At 41.3% G+C, this 20,959-nt stretch overlaps 1 protein-coding gene across 8 annotated transcripts in view; it reads left to right on the top strand.

Annotated features, from left to right (window-relative positions):
• The window catches only part of PECAM1 (platelet and endothelial cell adhesion molecule 1), a 31,664-nt gene extending 10,960 nt beyond the window's left edge, over window positions 1-20,704 (top strand). Inside the window, exons 11-16 of one of the 8 annotated variants that reach the window (XM_038156795.1) lie at window positions 1,198-1,268; window positions 1,929-1,985; window positions 3,233-3,301; window positions 7,751-7,807; window positions 14,563-14,585; window positions 19,150-20,704. In XM_038156795.1, coding sequence (XP_038012723.1) covers window positions 1,198-1,268; window positions 1,929-1,985; window positions 3,233-3,301; window positions 7,751-7,807; window positions 14,563-14,585; window positions 19,150-19,179 — 307 coding nt within the window. In that variant the 3' untranslated portion in view covers window positions 19,180-20,704. Of the gene's footprint in view, window positions 1-1,197; window positions 1,269-1,434; window positions 1,777-1,928; window positions 1,986-3,232; window positions 3,302-7,750; window positions 7,808-14,562; window positions 14,586-19,146 lie in introns of those variants that run through there. The other 7 variants (XM_038156794.1, XM_038156797.1, XM_038156796.1 and 4 more) reach the window with 7 other exon arrangements.
• Window positions 20,705-20,959: the final 255 nt, after the last annotated feature.

Here is a 20,959-nt window from a genome sequence, read left to right as displayed (position 1 = left end):
TGACCAAGACTAGAGGGGCTCGGCCTCCAGCCTTGTGGAAGAGAGGGACAGCCTTGTTTACTGGACTGTGTGGATCACGTGGCCCATAACGTCAGCCCCCCAGGAGTATAAGGCTGTAGCAGATACGGGTGCACAGTGTACCCTGATGTAATCAGGCTGTGAAGGGACAGAACCTACTTGTGTTTCTGGAGGAGGATTCCAAGACCTGACTGCTGGAGGCTGAAATCAGCCTGACTGGGGATCAGAAGCCCCCACTGGGACTGGCCCAGAGGTTCCATGGGCATAGACTATCTCAGGAGTGGGTACTTCATGGACCCAGAAGAATCCTGGTAGGCTTTCAGTGTAGCAGCCTTGGAGATGGAGGAAATGAAGCAGCTGCCTGGTCTCACCTCTTGGAAGACCCTTCTGTTGCAGGGTTACTGAAGGCTGAATAAAGCAGGTGCTGGTCGCTGTCACAGCACAGCCCTGGCGGCAAAGCTGCGCCGAGCCTGGGACTGCGGGAGGTGCTGCTCGCTGCCCAGGGCATCCCTTGTTTTCCTTGGGGTTTCTCTCTCTCTCTCTCTCATTTTCATTGCTGTTATTATAATTAACTCTATTTGAATTATTAAACTGTTCTTATCTGAATCCACGGGGTTTATCTTTTCCCAATCCTCCTCCCCAACCTTCCATGGCAGGGCAGGGGAGTGAGTGGCTGTGGGATGTTTAGCTGCCATCTGGGGTTAAACCACAACACCTGCCTTATGATAGTGGTGCAATATTTCTGTGTATAAAGGGCTGTAAGCCTTGCTTCACATGAATATAGCTTGTTACAGCGCACACCTGCAGACAATAGATGGTTGTGTTTCATGTTCCACCTGCTAACACAACAACAGGATGAGGAAATACTCTAAAAATAGAAAAAAAAGGCCCGCTAAGTGAAATACAAGAATGTCAGGTCTGTATCTGAAGGCATTTAAAAATGGAATAAAATTGAAAATACAGAGATCTTAAAGAAGAATAATGCAATAGGGAACATTTTTGACCTTAAAGTTTCCTTGTGTTTCTCCTAAAGCAAAGGCAAAATTTTCATTAGTTCCAGTGGTTAAGAGTATGTGGTAGTCAGCATAGACAGTGACTGATCCTTGCACAGAATCATGTTGTTGGTTTTATTGACCGGTTTTGGATAATTACATCAAATTTTATTGGTTTGTTTTTCAGTTCTGCCTTGGCTCCAAACTTGACAAGTGAAAAACTAACAAGACCGCCCAGTGATGGAAACTACTATTCAGGTAGGTTATTTTGCTACAAGACTGTTAGTAAATTGGTTTAATTAAACATCTGTTTAAAGTTCTGATCTTCATAGTTATTGTTTGGATGGGGCCCAATGTTTTGGGAATACAGAGGGATACCAATAACATTGTCCAAGGTATCTTCTGTCATTTTGTCTTTGTACAGTTTTTATGAGCACGTCTTACACAGATTGGTTTATAAGTCTGCTCAGACACTTCTCCCAGGCAATCAATTGACATTATCACAGATGGAGAAATCATGGTAAAAGAAAATTACTTTCTGTTTTTGACACAGCTGCAAGAGAATTATTTCAGAGAGGAAATTTGATCTGTGGCACATGGCCCTGTGATGTGACCACAGTATAAAGATGTTAACTTGCCCGGGCACCTTTCATTGCAGGACCTCAGTGCACTTGACAGTGACAGATGGACATGATGTTTAGAGCACCTGACACAGACAAAGTTGCCCCTTGGGTGTTTTTAGCTGATTATTTTAAAAGCCACATTCTTTCCATCTGAATGTCTTAGTGGGAATCTAAAAGCAGAATGTGTACTATAGAAATACAGATAATGACAGTAGGAATTGCAGCTGTGTAATTCATTCATTTCATTGGTTACAATAAATACTTTGTCAGATCAACTTTGGCTTTCATATTTTAGGATCAGGTTACATTGAAGACAATGAAAACCACATGAAATCAACAGATGAGAGTAAAGGTAATTCCATACTTAAACAATAGATTTTTAAATGATCTTATAATTGAAAGTCTTGGTGTTTTCTAATGGCAGTAGTGAGGTAGTAATGGTAGGGCCATCCCTTTTTTCCCATGTCCAAAATGACACCAATAGGACCCTTTTATCAATTGCCTTATGGAGTGTAATTAGCTGTCCTGGATCCCAGGCCATCTAATGATGGGCAGTATAAAAATACAACTCATACTCAAAATATTAAGTTCTATATAACAAATATTCTGATTTGTTTAAAAAATCCCAAGATTTTCTACAGATTTTTGCTTCTTTTACATCTCTCATTTCTTCACTTCTCTGGATCTTGAAATATCTAAGAATTAAATCTAAAAATAACTTGCTGTGAAATCTGAATAAAATAATCTGCCAAGTCTGTTCTGCAGGATTTCAGTCAGAATGAATGTTGTGTTTCCTTCCAGCTCTTACAAAATTGTGGTAGAAAACCATCCCCACCCCACTCTAAAAATAGAGCAGAAAGCAACAGCTGTTTCTTGTGTCTGCTGTACCCAGGTAGCCAGTTCCTGTCAGCCAGTGGTCCTATAAGTCAGATGTCTGATCTTTGCTAGACTCACTGTGGGTATTGTGGCAGAGAAGCATTTTGAGGAGGAAAGTGGGTTCCATTCCAAATGTTTTATGTGGGGCTTGGAGGCAGCTTAGGAGAAAAGTGCTGAAATGGCCTAATTGGCAAAGCAGAAATTTGGAGAATTTCTGAGGTGATGAGGGAGGTGATGAGGTGGTGAGGGAGGCCATGAAAGGCATAAAGATGGCTTGAATGTGAGGAAAGTGCAGAATGGGAAGTGTCCTGCCATAGCAGCCACAGCAAATAAGAAAGAAATGGCAGGGAGAGAAAGGGAAGAGCAGCTGGAGCAGGAATATGGGAAAAGCTCTGGTAATTCCCTACTCTCTTTTGTGTTGTGCCACTTTTGAAGGTGTTACATTGCAAGTAATAGTTTTAGGCATAATTTGCATGTCTCACAGTTTTAGCAATCTGCCTTTAGTTGGTCTTCTGCCCTTTGGAGTGGGACAACCCTCAGGAGTGGGCTGGCCTTACAACTTAGCAGAGTGACTCCCAAGTGCCATCAGCTGGGCCTGGTCCTGCACCTATCACAATCAACTGGGACTTGTCCATTAATTTCAGTGGCCGCAGGATCAGGCCCACAGCTCAAATGAAGCGTGCAGTCCTACAAAGAAACGTCTTCTTGATATTTTTGGGGCAGGACCTGACCTTGAGAGTGCTGAGGTGGATTACACTGAAGTTGAAGTCTCCACGCTTGATCCTCACAGAGGTAATAAACTCTCCAGCCTCTATGGGTTGTTTTTGGGAGCAACTCTGGGGCTGTTGCTGCTCCCTGACACTGGCCTGGTTTTGGCACCTGGGAATGCCAGGGCTGTGCTTTGTGTGCTGACAGTCTTGTGCCAGGAGTGCTTCTAAACCTGGCTGATGCTGTGGCTCCTGTGCTGCTGTTCCTGCAGTTCTTCCCCTGGGATCATTCCCATTTACAGCATGTCTGTGTGGAGCAAGGCTCCCAGCTGGAGCTGTTGCTCTAAGCAGAAGGCAGCCTGCTGTGAAATATCCATGTTAAAAAGACCAAATTCACTGAGAGCCACTTGAGTTTGCCACAGGGTAAGGTAATGGAGAGAACAGAAACCAGTGGAATTTCCTCCTCAGGTTGAAGGGTCAAAGCTGTAATTCACTTGTGATAGAGAAGGGACACCAGTGTTGATTTAGTGTCTTAGTCTGGAGAGGCCTGGAGACCATCCTGAATTTTGTGGCACCTTAAACAGAGAAATGAGATATTGATGCCCAGATAACTTTGTCCTCCTCCCTGCAGTAGCCAGACCTCAGAGCGTGGGGCTGAGGTACACGTCTGCAACCTTGAAGGAGAAATAGCCATGGAAATTTATTCACCACCCAAATGCCCACTTCAATCATTCTGTGTTATCTGGAGAACTCCAGTGCCATTATGGCCTTGTGTTGAAAGCTGCTAAACCTTTCAGAAATTTGCAGAAACTCCAGGTCAGTTAAAGTGAATAAAACCTGCAAGAGAAGTTTATGCTCTGCTCTTGCTTCTTTGCTTCAGTTGAATGAGAAGCAGACTGAGGAAGAAATGGATAAATTTCCTTCTTCCTGGTAGGAAGGACTAGTCACTTATTGCAGAGACCAAAGACATGATTGTTTAGCTGGTAGCACAGATGTTTGGGCAAGAGTGCTCCCTCTTCAAGCTTGGCAGCCAAGCCCTCCCGGAACAGCCAGTCCTCCTGTCCTTTTTGTTTTCACTTCCTGGTATCATTCATCACTGAGTCTCTCTTCCCTGTGTTTGAAGCAGGCTATTTACCCACCTCTGCTAAATTCTGCACTGAAGGACCAGAGTCAATGTACTCTTCCTCAGAATAGGGCTAATAATTGTTCCAACTGTTTCTGAGTGTGCACTACAATTCTACAAAGGTGGTGTGCACACCATTCTACAGTGGTGTAGAACAGGAAGATATGATAGTGCATTATTTAAATTAAGAGCCCTATTAAATTCAAGATCAACACCTATAAAACCAGCATTTTCATCCATTCTTGATATATAACACTGTTCCTGTATATCAGACTAAGTAATAAGGTAGTATCTGTGCTCTGTAGATAGAACCCCATTAAACCACAGAATAATTTACCAAGGTTTGTAAATGAGATCAGATTATTTTAATTGGGTGCTGCCTCATGCTGCAGACCTATGCATGGAACACAGAGCACTGATAGATTCTGTAAAACTGAACTGTGCTGGAGTGTACAGAGGTATGAACAGTTCCCTGATCGATTTCCTTTGTTGCCCCAGGACACAGTGGAGTGCTTTGGTTATGGAAATGGAAACTGCACTGAAAGTATTTAATGTGTTCCTCCCTGAGAGCATCCTGAGGATGCTGCTTAAATAGAAGGAGTTGTATGAAACCAAGTTATCTCTTCAGCTCTGCACGGCCTATCACAATGAAAACAGGATGAGATTTATTCTTGGGAAAAGAGAAGCAAAGCCAAGTTTCTTAATATTCCCTTGTAATAATCATGTACACCCACAGAGAGAATTTGGCCACAGGGCTGCTGCTGATACTTCTGTTATGTTGGTGTTATTGTAAGGTTTTGTTCCCAGTCATAATATTCTTTCATGTCTGTGTGTGGGTATGACCAGCCCTTCCTAGGGAACAGAACTTTCAGATTATCACCTTGCTCCAAATCCCTTTTACGCCTCTTCTGATTCCTCCTATTTTCTGAAGGAAGACAAAGCAAATCACATTTACCTTTTCTCTGGGCACACATTGCTTATCCAGCAGCTACATAGAGTCTGATTCCTTCTGCCTTTTGAGGACCTGCAGATTTCTTTGATCTCTCTGGCCTAACCTCAATTTAATTTATCTTTCCAATCATTTGTTCCTCCTGCCACCGTTGTCAATGTCAATACTAATGTTCTCAGGAGCAGGAGAGTCATATTTTGTGTAGTGTGAAAGGCTACTGCAATAAATGCTGCAGTATCTAAGCTGTAACAGTTGCCTTTTTGTCACTTCTGGGAATTGGGATTGATTGAATGTCACTTCAAACAAAGTTGAAATTATTGTAGAAGGATGAACACCTTGTCTTTATCACAAAAGAGTTACTGACATTTGAAAACACTGTTTTACCCTATTTTTCTAATAATGTCTGAGCTATCTGTTAATTTCTGGAATACTTTTATCTGGAATTATTAAATTCAATACTTACTAAGTTTGTATGCTTGACAAAAATATAGGGCTTGTCTTTTCTAAAGCTTAGTTGAGAAAAAAAGATGGCAAGGTGGTTTAGAACCTTTATTGTGAATCTGAGCAAAACCAAAAGCAGGGGCTAAAGTCAGATCAGGAAACATCCCTGAAGTGTCAAGGCAGAAACTGCTAAGCATGGCTGAGTAAGAATGTTCTCCTTATTTTACTTTTATGTTTGGTTCATTATCTGCAGGGTGGCAACCTTATAAAATTAGTGGGAACAAAATGTCAAATCATCCAAGTAATTTCTCCTGGCACATTTTTTCAGTGCTAGGATGACTTTTGGAAGGTTGACAAAGGAAATAACATGGGCAGTGGCATTATACCACAATATAATGAAATGGGTATGATAAAAATAAAAAAGCAAACTAAGGAAATGCCTCAAACCAAGTCTTTGCACAGAGTCAATAGGAGTGGATTTAGGACTGTTACCTGCTAAAAAAGAGTCCTTAACAAAATGAGCTACCTTTTATTAAAATTCCAAGAAGATTCTTACTTCACTGGAAACTGAATTGATAATTTAAGCAGTAACTTGTAAGCATTTGAAATATGCCTTGAGACCTTCAAATTATTTTGCAAAGAAAGTTTATGCCAAAGCTGCAAGTTTGAAAGCTGTGATTAGACACCTGGGGAAGTGTAGCTGCTATTGTTTAAATTAATAGCAATTTTGAAGCTCCATTCTGGTTAGCTCACAGCATTTAAAGGATGTGAACAGAATTTTTTAAAAAATGGAATTAGATTTGAGAAATCAGAATGTGGTGCCAGAGACACTTGGGTTCTTCAGGACAATGCAGAACAGTAACAGTCCTGACTCTGAGTCTGCAAATCATTATGATTGAATTCTTTCAGTGTTGGGGGGTTTTAATAGCTAAAGCACAGGATTTTGTATCCAGAAATGTGAATTTCTTTCCTTTTTTTTTTTTTTTTTTTTTTTTTTTTTGCAAAGAGGAAACAACAATTAAATTATTTTTTAAATTTAACTTTAACTAGAAAAATTTAACTTCTTGGTTTGTTGAAGGTCTACAGAAACTGGAGATGGTACTGATAGAATTTTGAGCTTTTCTGGGAGACTCAGTTTAACTGAAATGAATGAGTGTTTCTGAAGCACTTTGAGATCCATGAACAGCAAACTCCTGGACCCTGCCATCACAGACCTTTACAGCAAGTGAAGAAAGTGGTTTTAAATGCTCAGTTTTGGAGCACTTTGTTGCCCAGGGATTTTTAAACTACAGCCATACAATGAATCCAGGAGATTGTTCTATTCTCCTACTGGCCAGAAGTTTATGCTGACTACAGAGAAAATTATTCTTGCTATTTTCAGGCCTTTAGACAGGGCTCTGTCCAAAAGGAGACCTTTCCCAGATAAATGGAAGCTGTGCAGTGTGAAATCTGCAAATATTCTTCTGAGACATTTCACAAAGCACAGCAATTCAATTTTTTTTTTTTTTTTTTGCCATTAAGATTTAATCAGGCTAGTTGCCAAAAGGCTTTATAGTTAGTCTTCCAAGTGATAGATCTCCTCAGGGCTAGGATCCCTAAATCCTTAGAACAAATTGAAGAAGCTCTTCAAAGGGATCCAGAGAAACCAATCTCTAGTGGTAGATGTCCCTGTGAAATTAAAGCAGTATTGGTTCAAGTTCAGAAGCAGATTGGAAGAACGTTGAAGTCAAATTTAGAAAGGGAAGCAGATTTTCATCATTTTTATATAGAAGGAGACATCCTTCTCTCAGGCCCTTCCAGGCTGGGTTTGGGGAGGGGGTTGTACTTGCTTTTCACACAAACTCCACAGGCTCATTGCTGCTTATGTAGCTGCTTCTTCTCAAAGTAAAAAAAAAAAAAAAAAAGTGTATTCTGTTTGTTTAAGGAGCTTTTAATGAGGCAAACAAAACAGAAAACAAACAAAAAGAAACAAGAAAAATTAAAAAATATATATATTGATTCTGTGCCAATACATTTTCCAGCTCCTGAACAGAAGGGGACTGAAACAGTTTATAGTGAAATCAGAAAAACTAATAATGGTAAGTAAGCTAGTGAAAAATTAAACACTTTAAGGAAGTGTGTGTGTAGAGGTTAGGGATAAATTTGTGACTGAATATTTTATAAGATAACATTTAGACTGAATTTTTAGAACACAAGTGCCATAATAAAGAAGAGCTGCAAGTCACATTGGATAGGAACACACCAAAGTGCAGCTATAAAATCACAGAAGCTGATAAATTGCATGACATCTTCATGGCTCCTCACAAATCAATGATATTAATATTTGCAACATCTACTTCATCAGCCCATTTGTGCTGGATCTGCTGAATATTTGGGCCCTACATCTGGATCTGAATCAAGATCCCTGTTAGGGATCTGGATTCTAGGTCCTGTTATCTCAAATTGCTCAAGAGAAACATTTGTCTCCTAATTGACCACATTTGTCACATGCTATAAAATATTCCATTTGCTTTGGGTGTAACTCCAGCAAATATCTACAAAGCCCCAATAACAGACTCTCCAAGCCTTTACAGCAATATGATCATTTCAGCAGCTCCTCTAGCACAGACCTGTGTGTGGGCAGTGGCAGCTTGCTGGCAATTACTGTCTCTAAATGTTCTGGCACTCATCAGTTCAGAGACAGTGGGTTAAAAGAAGGTTATTTCATCATAGTTTGTCAAACTTTGAATCGGAAAGGATTTCCTCTCCTCTCTTTGTGTTAGGAAGTCTAGATTTGTAAATATTAGGGCTGCAAACCATTCATATTTTGTCCCCATTCAGGCTTTGTTGTGTGCCATTTTTAATTTTTGGTTCTGCTTTAAGTTTCTATTTTTTCTATAAGGCATTTCCCACTGTGACACCATATGTCTCTGGAGAATCTTTATTGTGAGGGTCTCCACGTACTTAAGAAAACATTACTTAATTTTTCCTTGTTAGGACTTACATGGCAATTTTTATCTCCATTTTACAGCTGAATAAACAGAGAGATTAGGTCATGCTTTTAAGGCAAAGTGTTTAGAGAGTGACAACAGTAGCAAAGGAATTTCGGAATCTTTGGTGCTGTGCCTGTGTGTTGTACTCATTTTTCACAGCCTTGCAGTGAAAATCAGAATATCTTTTACACTTAAGAGCGTGGCCAGGCACTTCGTGCAGAACCACCAAGAGAAAAAACACAGTTTATTTTAGGGCTGAGCCCCAAGGCCACAAATGTTCTGAAATGTTCTCCAATGAGTGTGAACTGGACCTCTAAAAAGCTGCAGAAGCTGCTGTAAAACCCTCACCTGCTCTGCCAGGTGTGAGGGTGACTATCACACCACTCACCAGCCCTGGTTTTTTCTGGTACATAACAGAGGATGTAAACTCCAGGTTGGTACAGCAGAGCTGAAATTCAAAGAGCACTTAAAAGGGTGTAATACCATAAGGTGAGAACTGCAGTAAAATGGAATATGATTGAAATTCTGAGCTGAATTAGCCAGAGATTCTGCAAACAGCCCTTAATCTTGCAGTCCACCTGCTCTTTTATGCATAACATTCTACAGTTTCAGTTATTCTTGGAAACACAGTACCAGTTTATTGTTTCAATCACGTCTGTTTTTCCTGACTGATACACAGGAAAAGTGTTTCAATTAGATAAGCAGTGCATCACCCAGCAATGCAGTGCTGGGTTACAGTTAATGTAACGCTGCCTTGGATTTTTGATAGGCTGTGTGATTGTGAGGTGGCAAAGTGTAAACGCAGTGGATGGTCCCTATGGAATATTCTGTCTATTTTAATATATATTAATATAAGCATATTAAATTATGCCAATTGTGACAGATGTTGAACATGACTAGTGGGTGCAGAAGTTGATTTACCATTCTATTCTTTGATATTTTTGAGCAAAAGCCCAGGAGTACAGCCTACTTCAGGAAGGCAATGATTCAGACAAATGTGTCCTTGGGGAAATCACATGAGTTTAGAAATTGGTGTCAACTACACAGTTTGACATTTTTAACCCCTGAGACCTATGTAACATTTTATTATTTTTTTATTATTAGGTAATATTGTGGTTTCATTAGAATTGAGTGCTTCATAAGCAATTTTGTCTTCTGAAGGGGTTGTCTGTGCATTCCAGAAATTGTGTGCACTAGAGAGGAAGCTGAAGGACAGTCAGTAGTTGTTATGTCTGATGCAGTTTTTTGTGACTGAGCTAAAACATTTTTACTCTTCATTTTTCTGACAACTCTCACAGCTATCCCCAGTAAGGCAGATGCCATAGCAGGAACCAACTCCTGTATTTTGAGTTCCAAAGCTGTTGCTTGCTCGTATCCAAAATCTGCACCATGAATCCATAATGCTGATTGTGCTCTGAGCTTTCCCAAGCCACAGGCCTTTGGCAGTGTGCTGAGCATCTGTCATTATGCCTTTTCTTTTTATTTTCCTGGTGCTGGCTATGTTATCTCCTGCTTCTACCATCTGAGTGCCTCCACCACACTGTGGATAAGACTCCCCATCCTCCCTGCTGTGCTGCTTTCCTCGTTCTGAGTGCCAGGACTCAGGAGGTGGTTTTACATTAGAGATAGACAGAAACTAACTGTCAAATGCACATTTCAACTCCCAAAAGACCTGCATGTGGTTAACTACAGTTAACTCATTTGCAGTGGGAAAAGCCGGTAATTTGTGAAATTCCATTCTAGTCAGGCGTGTTTTGATTGAAAGTCAAATAATGTCAGTCTCTGGTTGGCTGGATGCTGGATTTCCTCTGCTGTAATGAGAGTTTAAGGAGGATGCTGCTCACTTTGCTCTGCAAGCAACTGCGAGATAACAAGTTGTCCTTGCATTGTTATTGAAAGATTAGTTTAATTCAGAAACATATTTGGTGTTCAGGATGTCACACGGGCATTGTTTTAAAGACTTTTCTAGAGCAATGGGCTCTTACTTTAGTATTTTACATGAAATACCAAAAACTTCAAGACTCAACTTTAAATCAGACCTTACATCCAAATGGCAGTTTGGGGAATGGTCAGTTAGTGCCGTTCAGGTCAGTAACAGCTTTGTGTAAAAGTCCTTCAGGCTCACCAGGATGAACTAATTTCCTTAAAATCCTGCTTTCTCTGGTTGCTCTGTGAAAAGGCCAAAGCATATTGTGAGTCAGGAATACCCAGCCCAGTCCCAAAGTTGCTGCTTTTTGTTCAGAAAGAAGTGATATAGTCTAAAACTTTAGCAAAACAGGCAATTGTCTAAACCCACAGACTGCCAGGAATGATAAAATGGCTCTGGCCCTGCTGCCTCCCCTGCCTGTGCTGGATCCAGGCTGGCAGCTCTTCCTGAGGGAGCCTCAGGATGTGTCACACACGAGTTCAGCTGCCTGGGTGGGGGCTCTTTCAGGCATGATTTATTTCCATCACACCTTTCATCTTCCCAAGAGCCAGTAGGAGCAGGAAGCCCAAGAATCTCCATGCTGCTTCTTTATCTCAGCTCCAGCCCTTCCCTCAATGTTGATCCCAGTTTTGGGTAGCACAGTCCTGTTCGTGTTGCTGAGGAGAATTAGAGCCAACTCCAGCTCACAGATTTCCTCACGTTTTTCCAGGACACTTCCTGTGGAAGATGATGTTATTGGTGCATTCTTTCTCCCTCAGTGAACTCTGTCTTTGCTGTGTGTCAGACCCAAAGCTCACAGAAGCCAGTGATAGGCTTTGCACTGATCTTATGTGCACTGGACTGAGTTCACTGTGGCTTATTGCAAGATTGCAATTCCCAACTTCTTATTAGGAAAGTGAAAATCCAGCAAACAAAATGCAGAACCAGCCTTTATGCTGCTAAGTCTGGAAAAATGAGTTGGTCACTTGGAAGCAATTGCAGCAGTGAGACAGGAAATTCTGAGTCCTACAGCAACCAACACAACAATGTATTATGGAAAAATAAATATAGCCCAGTGGAAAGAGGCATGAGAAATCCCCATTGCATTCAGAGGGTTGGAATAAATCTATTCGAAATCAGCTCTAGCAATCAGGAAATCTGCTCAAATACTTTCCTGCTACTGAGCCTCAGGCTTAACACCTATATCTTAGCCAGAATTTCCCACTGAATCCTTTTTCAGCACAGGAGGAGCTCACGGGGTCTGGGGATTCATGGTGCTGTCCAGAACTCAGGTATTACGGGCACATGATAGTTGCAGGCAGTCCAAACCCAGGCAAATAACTTGTCCTCTCTCTAATGTAAAAACTTTTTGGATCTTTGGGTTTCTAGACATATTCTAGACTCAGGCCTGGATCTGTGAGACATTGATTCCAGAGCCAAATGCTTACAACAGCTTCAGCCAAAAATCAGGCAAAGCCAGATGGTTTCAGTAAGGCACAAATACGCAGGAGCTTCTGACCTTGCTTGAACCTGCAGTGCAGAGCTGGATTACGTGCCTGCCCTGTGTCAGAGCTGTTCCCAAGCTGCCTGCCAAGATTCCCTGATGGAAGCTACTGCTCCAGTAAAGGCCTTGGCAGAACGCTGTGTGTGTCTGCAGCTCAGCACCTTTGGTTCTTGGTCTGACATCTTGGCTTTCACCAGGGCTGGAGGTGCCTTGGAGGTGGATTGACAATTGCAGCTGTTTAGGCACATACTCTCCTCTCCTCTTCATAACCTCTAGCAAGAAGAAATGGCAGAGCAGGTGGGGGTGACAGTGTCTTAAATTCCTGCCATGTGTACTCCTTTGTAAAATGTGTTCTTTGAATTTAAAATCCTAACAACTAGAAGCAATACCAAGAGTTTAGATCCATCAGAAATCCGTAACACCACCTGCCTTTTTTAGACTTGGGAATATTTTAGAAATCACTAGTATCAGACCTTCAGCTCTGATTCCTTTCACAAAACATGGAGCTTCTACAGAAGCTTGACCAATTTTCTCTGTGTGTCTAGAATCCAGCATTTCTCGATTCCCCAGTTTTGGCAGTAAGGGTGTTATGAAGGTGTTATGAAAAAATCTGTCCGTTCTGCAGTAAAACTAGTAAAAAAATAAAATCACCTTTTTTTTAAACAAAAATGAAATAAAAAGATTGTGAAAAGATTGACATGGTAAAGAATCAGCAAAAGCACTGTTGTGCCTTTATTAGTGGCTGCCCTGACTAGTACCCAGTAGAAATCACCCAGGCTTCCAGCAGCACTTCCCTGACAGTGGAACAGTGTGACATTTCCTGGCAGGGCTGTGACACTCAGCTAGAAAGCCCCAGAGCTGTGGATGTGGGTGACAGGTAACAAGGAGGCAGGATTGCTGGCACTGTGACCTCCAAGCCTTGGGTAGCCAACATCCCGTTGTTTGAAGCCTGGAATTTACACAAAATTTCTCATTTCCTCCTTCCTGTGAGAACAATACGTTGTGACAGAGACTAAATGACAGCTTGTTAATGCCTCACTTCATAAACCTTATGTATGGTTTTGTCCACTTAAAGCCAAGCTTTGATGTAGCACTGGGTCAGCAGTGGTTTTGTTCAATTCTGTTGGCTTTCAGGACACAAAAATGCTTTTGTGTGTGTTCCGTGTGACTTCTTTTGTTTCCTAATGTCTAAACATATGTGGATCAATCTTGCCAAACACTGAGATCAATTTTATACTGAATTTGAGTTCATGCACTGCTGTAAGGTGCTGTGGTCACCTCAGATTTTAATCCTTTGCTTAGGCTAAAAGTTCTGGGTAGAAAACTCTGAATGTACTGTGCCAGAGACCTTCACCTGTGCTCAGTTTCCTTGTTACTTCTGCTGGCTGACAAGGAAGGTTCTAAAAGACTTTTATTAGGGTCTAATAGTGGTAGTAGTGCTCTGCATAATGTCCTTTATTTAGTGATTTCAGGCAACTTTTCAAAATTTACATAAATGTCCTGCTTATGGAAGGCTGATTTTAAAATTAGCTAATTAAAAAAGACATAATTATAAAAAAACATAGATTCAGAAACTAACCCCCATTTATATAAAAAATACTAGGAAGATTAACCCAAGGCCCAGTCCAACCCCTTTTGTTGAACATTTCATGAATTTCCTTTGCACAGCCTCTCTCCAGTGAATCTGATACACTTTGCAAGAAAATACCCTTCAAGATTCAGCACTTACTTTTGTCACATGTGAAATATCTCAACAGAACATACAGATGAGCACTTTTAACAAGACTTGAAGTCCTCTCCTAAAACTGGAGTTACTTTGAGAGGGGAAAGAAATTGTTATGTTTTGGTATTTCAGTGTATTCTGTGAAATTTCTGAATAGCTAAATCCACTTTTTTTAAATAAGTGTATGATCCAGTCCTAAAGTTCACTGACCCTAAAAGGAATGAGCTTGCTGGCCCTGAGGTTTTTCACAGGGAACAAGCAACTTTTTATTAATAAAATGTCAGGTATCTTTGCAAGATGTTATTTTTGCCCTGAAAATTATATCCTCTACTGGATTTCTGCAATGTATTATTTTCCTGGCAAGGAATTGGATTAGGAAGTAAAATGCTGATGAGAACTTGCCTCTAAAAGGAAGACTCTCTTGTCCAGTCACAGATTGTGCCCTCAGTAGAGACTTCTACTCTAGCACATGATCAGGAAAGCTGCCAAACAAGTCCTGTTCAGTGTGGGCTTTGAAATGTCTGGTCTCACCCCTATACTTGGATTAAACTAGAACTTGGATATTCCTCAAAGCCCAGAGCTTTAACCTTAGATGTAGGTAGGAATTTTACATCATTGCAAAGTGAACAAAAGGGTTGAGGTACCTATACCTGTATTTTCTGGAGCATAAAACTGGTCACTCTGCAAGGTGCCATTTCATAATTTATACATTGTATTTTATTTTGCAGATTCTGTGGAAAACAGGCATTCTGTAAGTATACATTTTATGCAATCAGTTAAATATAGTGACAGGGGTTGAGATGATTGTGCATCTGGCGAGATGGTGTTCAAGGGCTGATGTGGGTTATTTGTTGCTGGGACCTTTGCAGGACAGACATGGGGCAATCCCTTTGTATGTAAGGGGTGCTGGTGCACAGATAATATCTCCCAGGAGATCCTTATCACCTGCACAGCTTTGGGTCTGTGCCACCAACTCTGGCAGGGTGGCACAAGGTGAGGGATGGCTCTGGAGGCACAGGAGATTGGCAGATGGAAACTGCTCACCTGTAAGTGCATCAGTGGAAACAGAGCTGCTGTTCCAGTCCCATCTGTCATCCCAGTGCCAGTGACTGTGCCAGGGATGTGCCTGCTCACACAGCCCCTGTGACTGGAATGCCCAGAGAGGTGAGCTCCTTCCTAAGGTGTGAGCAGCTGAACCAAGCAGGGATGGTGACCAGCCCAACTTGCCAAAGTCCCTTCTGTTCACTCTCTGGGGCTCTTTCCTCCTGGGTTTGCTTTCATCCACTGGTAGAGCAGGTAGGATGACTCCAAGGGCTGCCAGTAAACTGAGACATTGTAAGAAATTTTGAAGGCAAACAGTTTTTATTGCAGAGTACAAAGCTGGGTCATTGCTGGGTCGCAGAAGTGGGAATAGTACCATCCATATATGGAGGATCTCAGCTAAAAATGTGGAGTTTTGTGAAGGTTCTGTAGGTGGTGAACAGCTTTATAGCGGTAAGAAGCCAGTGACAAAATATGGAATTTTTTTAAATAGAAGAAATATGTTGAATGAGCTGTTACTCTGCCCTCAGGAGATCTGAGAGGCAGGGAACTCACATTTCAGGAGTACTTTTATGAATGTTAGATATGCGATCAAATCCAACTCAGACTAAGCAGACGGTTGTTTTTTCTGCCACCCACTTTGAGACTTTGGAGCTTGTACTTAAAAAGAAAAAAAGGAGAGACTCATAAATAAGAATCACAATAGCCCAGTCTGCGTCAGCTCATGGCATCCATTTGAGTTTTGAAAGGCTCCATCAGCACTCCCATCCCCATGGGATCCACAGGCAGCCCATTGTATTATTTACAGACACTGGCAGTGCACTGAAGGTCAGAGATTGTGTTACAATAAACAGACTCATATTAACACAGGCCAGGAGGGTTTATAGTGTCATTGTGTCTCCTAGTTAAAAGGTCTGTTTTTATTCTTTGCTCTCAGTTTTCTAAAAATATGTTGAGCTGAACCCTCCCCTGGGTTATACCACACATTCCTTGGAGAGTCATGCAGAAGAAAGTTTGTCCCTGTCCAATGCAAAAGAAAAAATGGTCAAGGGTGGCTGTGACAGACATGAAGTGTAAGCTCAGGGAGGAGGTTTTGTCTTTTTTTTCCACAGCCTACGTAATTTCTAATGGACACAAAGATGTTCTTTTGTTCTCCTGTGGCCAAAAGTGAGTAAAACATCTCTCCATGGAAGTATAAGAAAAAGTCAGTGAAAATAACTGACCACCCTGTGCGAATCACTTTCATAATTAATTGGGCTACTAAGGCTTGCTAAACCAGGCAATCCATGAAGTAATGTCAGATTCAAGGAAGAAACGTGTCAGCTGAGGGCAGTGTTTTCTTTGTGCTTCTTTTATTACTCTCGTGTTAGCAGTAGAAGGGTAATAAAAGTAGTTATTCTGTAAAACTAATCTCATTTTCAGAAACACCCCAGAGCAAAGTCAGTTTTATAACACTTGCACATCTTGTTTGAGTTTTCCTAGAAGCTGCCTTATTCAGTTAATGTCTGAGAGATTGTCCCTCCTTAGCTATACTGTTCATGTATTAACATAGTAATTATTCCTTTTTTTTTCATTATTAGTGCTTTAAAGGACATAGCAAAAGAACAGAGCCTTGTCTTCTGCTTCTTAAATTCCCACTTCTGTTCCCAAAAAGCCTGTAACAAAAGCAGCACCTCCCTCTCCAAATAAGTGACCTAAAATTGGATTGGACAGATGAATTTCTTCACAGATTTTCCATTCCCCCTACTTGTCTCTCAACACTTTACAGGCCACACAGATGAATACAGAAGAGGCAGGGAGCTGCTAAGGTGCTTTTCATCATAATTTTCTTGCAACTGTTTTTTTTTTCAGTAGCTTATTTTCACACATGCTTAACTGTGATGTATCTCAGAGGTTTGGTCCAAATGAGGAGTTGTTGATCCTACTCATGAAAAGGAAAATGCTCCTTATAAAGTGATCAAGTGGCTTAAACTTCCTCCCCAGCTGTTCTGCTTCTTGACAGCCAAATGAAGTGTTTGGCTCAGAGGTGAATTGCATTTGATCTGCTGCTCCCTTATTTGTGAGTGGAAGGGGCCTTCAGGAGCTGGGCTGCTCAGCTGGCACCTGAATCCCAGGGAATGCCAGATGGATCACTTCGCTGGAGTGGCCTGTCAAAAAACTCGTAGAATTCAACTCTGTTTAGGAAGTAATAGATGTTCCAGAAGTGTGAGACAAAGGAGCACAGCACAGAGGAGTATTTTGCTAAGAGCTCTGTTTTCAGGGAGGATATGCAACCTTTTTATTTCAGTAATGGTGATGGAGACTCATGAAATCCCAATGTCCATTTAATTCCCTAAATTCCAATAATGTGCATTCCACTGCTCAGATAAAGTCTGTTAACATTCAGTTCTGCATTGCTCTTCCAGATGTCACAGGCAGAACAGAAAACTGCTCTGTGGAGAAGGAAGATGTAGCAAATCATTTTAATGGTTGCTAGTCCTACCTAGCAGGGAAAATTAGGAGCTTTGCTTCTTCTTCACTGAGAGACCGTCACGAAATTGAGTTCAGGCTTTTAGTAAACGTTGTGTACTGACACAGGTGCCTTGAAAGTGTTTGTATAATGTCAAGAAAGGTGATGCATTAGAAAAATAATTAGTCAAAGTTTGAATTTCTTGAACTATATAAAGGCTCAGTTGCAGTGACAGAGTCACAGGTTGTGACTGATTTGCAGTCCAGAGTACCTTGAACCTGAATGTCTTGGATTCTTAGGTCATTTAGAAAGGAATCTGAAGTTTTATGTCAGGGGTTGCTTCCCTCCATCTCCTCTGTTTCAGAAATTTGTATCTTAAATGCAATCCATAGGAAGTATTTGCAAAAGAAATGAATTACTTAGAGAGGAACTGGGAGGAGGTTTCCTTCCTGAAATCAGAGCTGGCAATCTTTCTAAGTTATTTAATGGTCCCAGTTTCTGAAAACATATTGAAGGAAATATCTTGACAATGAGATAGCCACCTCGCCAAACACTAATTGGTATTGTGTCAAATTTACCTCAGCACTACTTCTGACTTCACATCTCCTCCTCTCCTGCTCCCTCCTAGATGTGTTTGTGTATTTGTTTGTTGGGTTCTGTCCTAGGGGTTCAGGAGGACTGGCAGTACATGAGGACATTGTGTACTTTTAGCTGCCTATTTGTCCAACCTCAGCATGTGCCCTCTGAGACAGAAACCTGTACAATTTACATCTCTTTGGAGGAATTGCTAGGTGTTATTCAGCTACTTTCTCATCTTACTCAAGTGATCCCAAAAGTATTTTCTCAGTGTTAAAGGAATTCCCATTGCCCGCTCCAAAGGGGGACCTGGCCTGTGTTTAACTGTGCACAGTAACATGGCACAATAGTTTCAGACAGGAAAGGAAGATGAAGGATGTGTCCAATTAAAATTGAGGGGGGATTTCAGGCAGTCAGGATATGAAAAACAAGGTGATACTCTGAAATAAACACTGAATTATAAACCAGGAATTCCTCTGACTCATGGGGCAAATCCTTTGGGGGTAAGTCCACAAAAGGAATGAGGCGCCTCGGTGCTGACAGACTGAACTGTTAGGTTAGAGGCCACCATGTACCCTGAGCAGAAATTTGTTGGAGAGACACTTTGGCAACTAATGCCAGGAAAGACTTGACAGTTGAGAATCCCCAGTGGACAGAATTATTTCTGTCATATAATGTAAAAACAATGAAGTTTGGGCTCTCTCTGTGCCCATTCCCCTTGGCTGGTGTAGAGGGCTGCTCTGATTGCCCTCTGTGCCTGCCAGTGCCAGGGTTCTGCCCCTGGAGATCAGCCCTGGCACGGCTCTTGCAGGAACAGTGTCCAGAAGTCGGGTGCTGCATTGCTCCCTGTGAGATACCAGCCCTTAGGGAAAGGTTTTCATTCTCCTGGACTGACACTGGGGTCTGACTGTGGCAGCTGAACATCTCCTAGTAAATAAGGGATCTGACTTCCAGGTGTGTTTAGTGCCAGCAGTTTCCTTAAAATCTAACTTTTATCAGTAAGCACTCACTTACAGATGTTGGTGATTAGCAGTTTTGGGGTCTAGCTTGTAATTGTTACTCTAAATCTCCCACTGTCTTACTTCTTTTTCTCTCTGATGAAGATAATACCAACATCTCCCCAGAGAAGAGTGAGGAGTCTTTATTAGCTCACTGTGGAGGATTCTAAGGAATATGTTACAGGACAGAGGGTAGGGGCACGGCTATACTCACCCTTTGTTTTTGTCTCCTTTGCTCTCTCTGCCAGCAGAGAATATATGGGCATCCTGATGCTACCTAGTACAGTCACCTCAAAGATCAGCTGGGAGAAGAAAACAACACAAGATGGAAGATGTTGCAAGTATTCCAAAGGCTTTGCAGCAGTTATTTATGAGTTTGAAAGACTCATCTTTTCAAAGTTTATTTCCTTAGGAGGAACAATAGAGATGTTCCTAAAGCATTTAATGGAAAAAATTACAAATAAAAATTCTCATAGGAAAGTGGCTCTAGAAACCACTGACCCAGGTTCTCATCTGTAATTTCTCCTGCTAATGCAATTTTGCCTTTTTTGCCTCCAATTCATCATGCTCTAAGGAAACAAAAGGGGAGCTACAGCTGAGGAAGTACATTTCTACAATGCAGCAACTACTGTGATACCAGTAGGACACAGAAATATCTAGGCTTGCTTTAAACTTGCTAAGTTGGTTATCAGTGCCACCACTGTGGCAGAACAGAGCTCAGCACAGCCTGGCCAGCCATGGATGTACCTTGACATGATCTTGCAGCTTGTGCTGAGCTCCCTGTGCTGCAGCAGCTGGACTGCTACCAGGCTTGGAGCCAGCTCAGTTATAACCCACAGGGACGTGACACTGCAGGGAGGGCCTGAGGGAAGAGTGAGCTCTGGGCTCCCTAAAAACTTGAATAACTGTTCAGAGATTCAGACTTTGCCAAGTGCTTCTATGACAGGCACAAACAGCCTTTATTCTTCGCTAAGTTGCTTTTCCCCTTTTAAAAGTTCTGATGCTTGTTGGTTTGTTTGATGTGATGGTTCTTCAAGAAATGATTGTCCATCACAGTTATTTTGGATGATTCTATGATAAGTTTCCATTGAGTGGATATAAAACACCCAGGTTAGTGAGTTTGTACCTGAAAAGCCTGTTATGTACAATCCTAATTCCTCTGATTTTATGAGAGATCTGAAGTTGTACTTGTGCCCAGTTTATCCAGTATGGAATTCCATACTATCCTTTTTCTGTATAGCATGATAAACCACTAACACAGATCTAGTTTGGACACAGATGTAATCCTGCAGCCCATGTTTACCTGAACTGCAATAATTTAAAAAAATAACACAAAACAAAAGAGAAAAAATACTGTCCCCAAACCCTTTAACCAGATGGCCTTTGACATTGCAGTTGCTCTCTTTTTCTTACTGCAAATTAAATTCCTACATCTGGGCCACAGGTAAGAAGGTTCTCATTTTAATTAGTAAATAGCAACAAAAAAGCCGCTATGAGTTTGTATATAGATATATAATTACTGCTTTAAGCACTGCAACAAAGGTGCAAAACCAACAAGAAACACAAAAGGGGTTTATATCCTCCATTCCAAACATTTAAAATTTCAAGCTCTGGTTACTGATTAATATCTCTAATTTATTGTTCCCTGTGCAAATGTTGTTTGTATCATGAGCCTGTCACAACTGACTGAACTTCATAGCTCTCTTCTGTTGACAAATGTTCTTTCAGCATCCCGTGAGTGTCCATGCAAATGCATTAGTGTAAGAAATGTGAAAAGGTATTTTAATAAAGAAAACTCTGAATTGACCTTTGCACTGGATCTTGCACGTTCATATTGCAATGAATGCCTGTGAAGTTTTTTATTTGTGATGAGCCACAGATCCATCATATGGGTTGGCATTTGGAAGATGCCCTCTCTGCACAGATTGCAGGCTCTTGGATCTGGAGTCAGGAACCCATTTAACAGCAGGTAAATGCACTAAATTGCTTTAAGAACTGAGTGGGGGAGTGCTTGCATTCAGATCAGTCTTTTACTAAATTACAAAGGTAAAAGTTCCTCCA

Source organism: Motacilla alba, chromosome 18, assembly GCF_015832195.1.
Source record: "Motacilla alba alba isolate MOTALB_02 chromosome 18, Motacilla_alba_V1.0_pri, whole genome shotgun sequence".
NCBI lineage: Eukaryota > Metazoa > Chordata > Aves > Passeriformes > Motacillidae > Motacilla > Motacilla alba.
The sequence above is the reverse complement of the archived record's forward strand: the minus strand, read 5'-3'. Positions and strand labels throughout refer to the sequence as shown.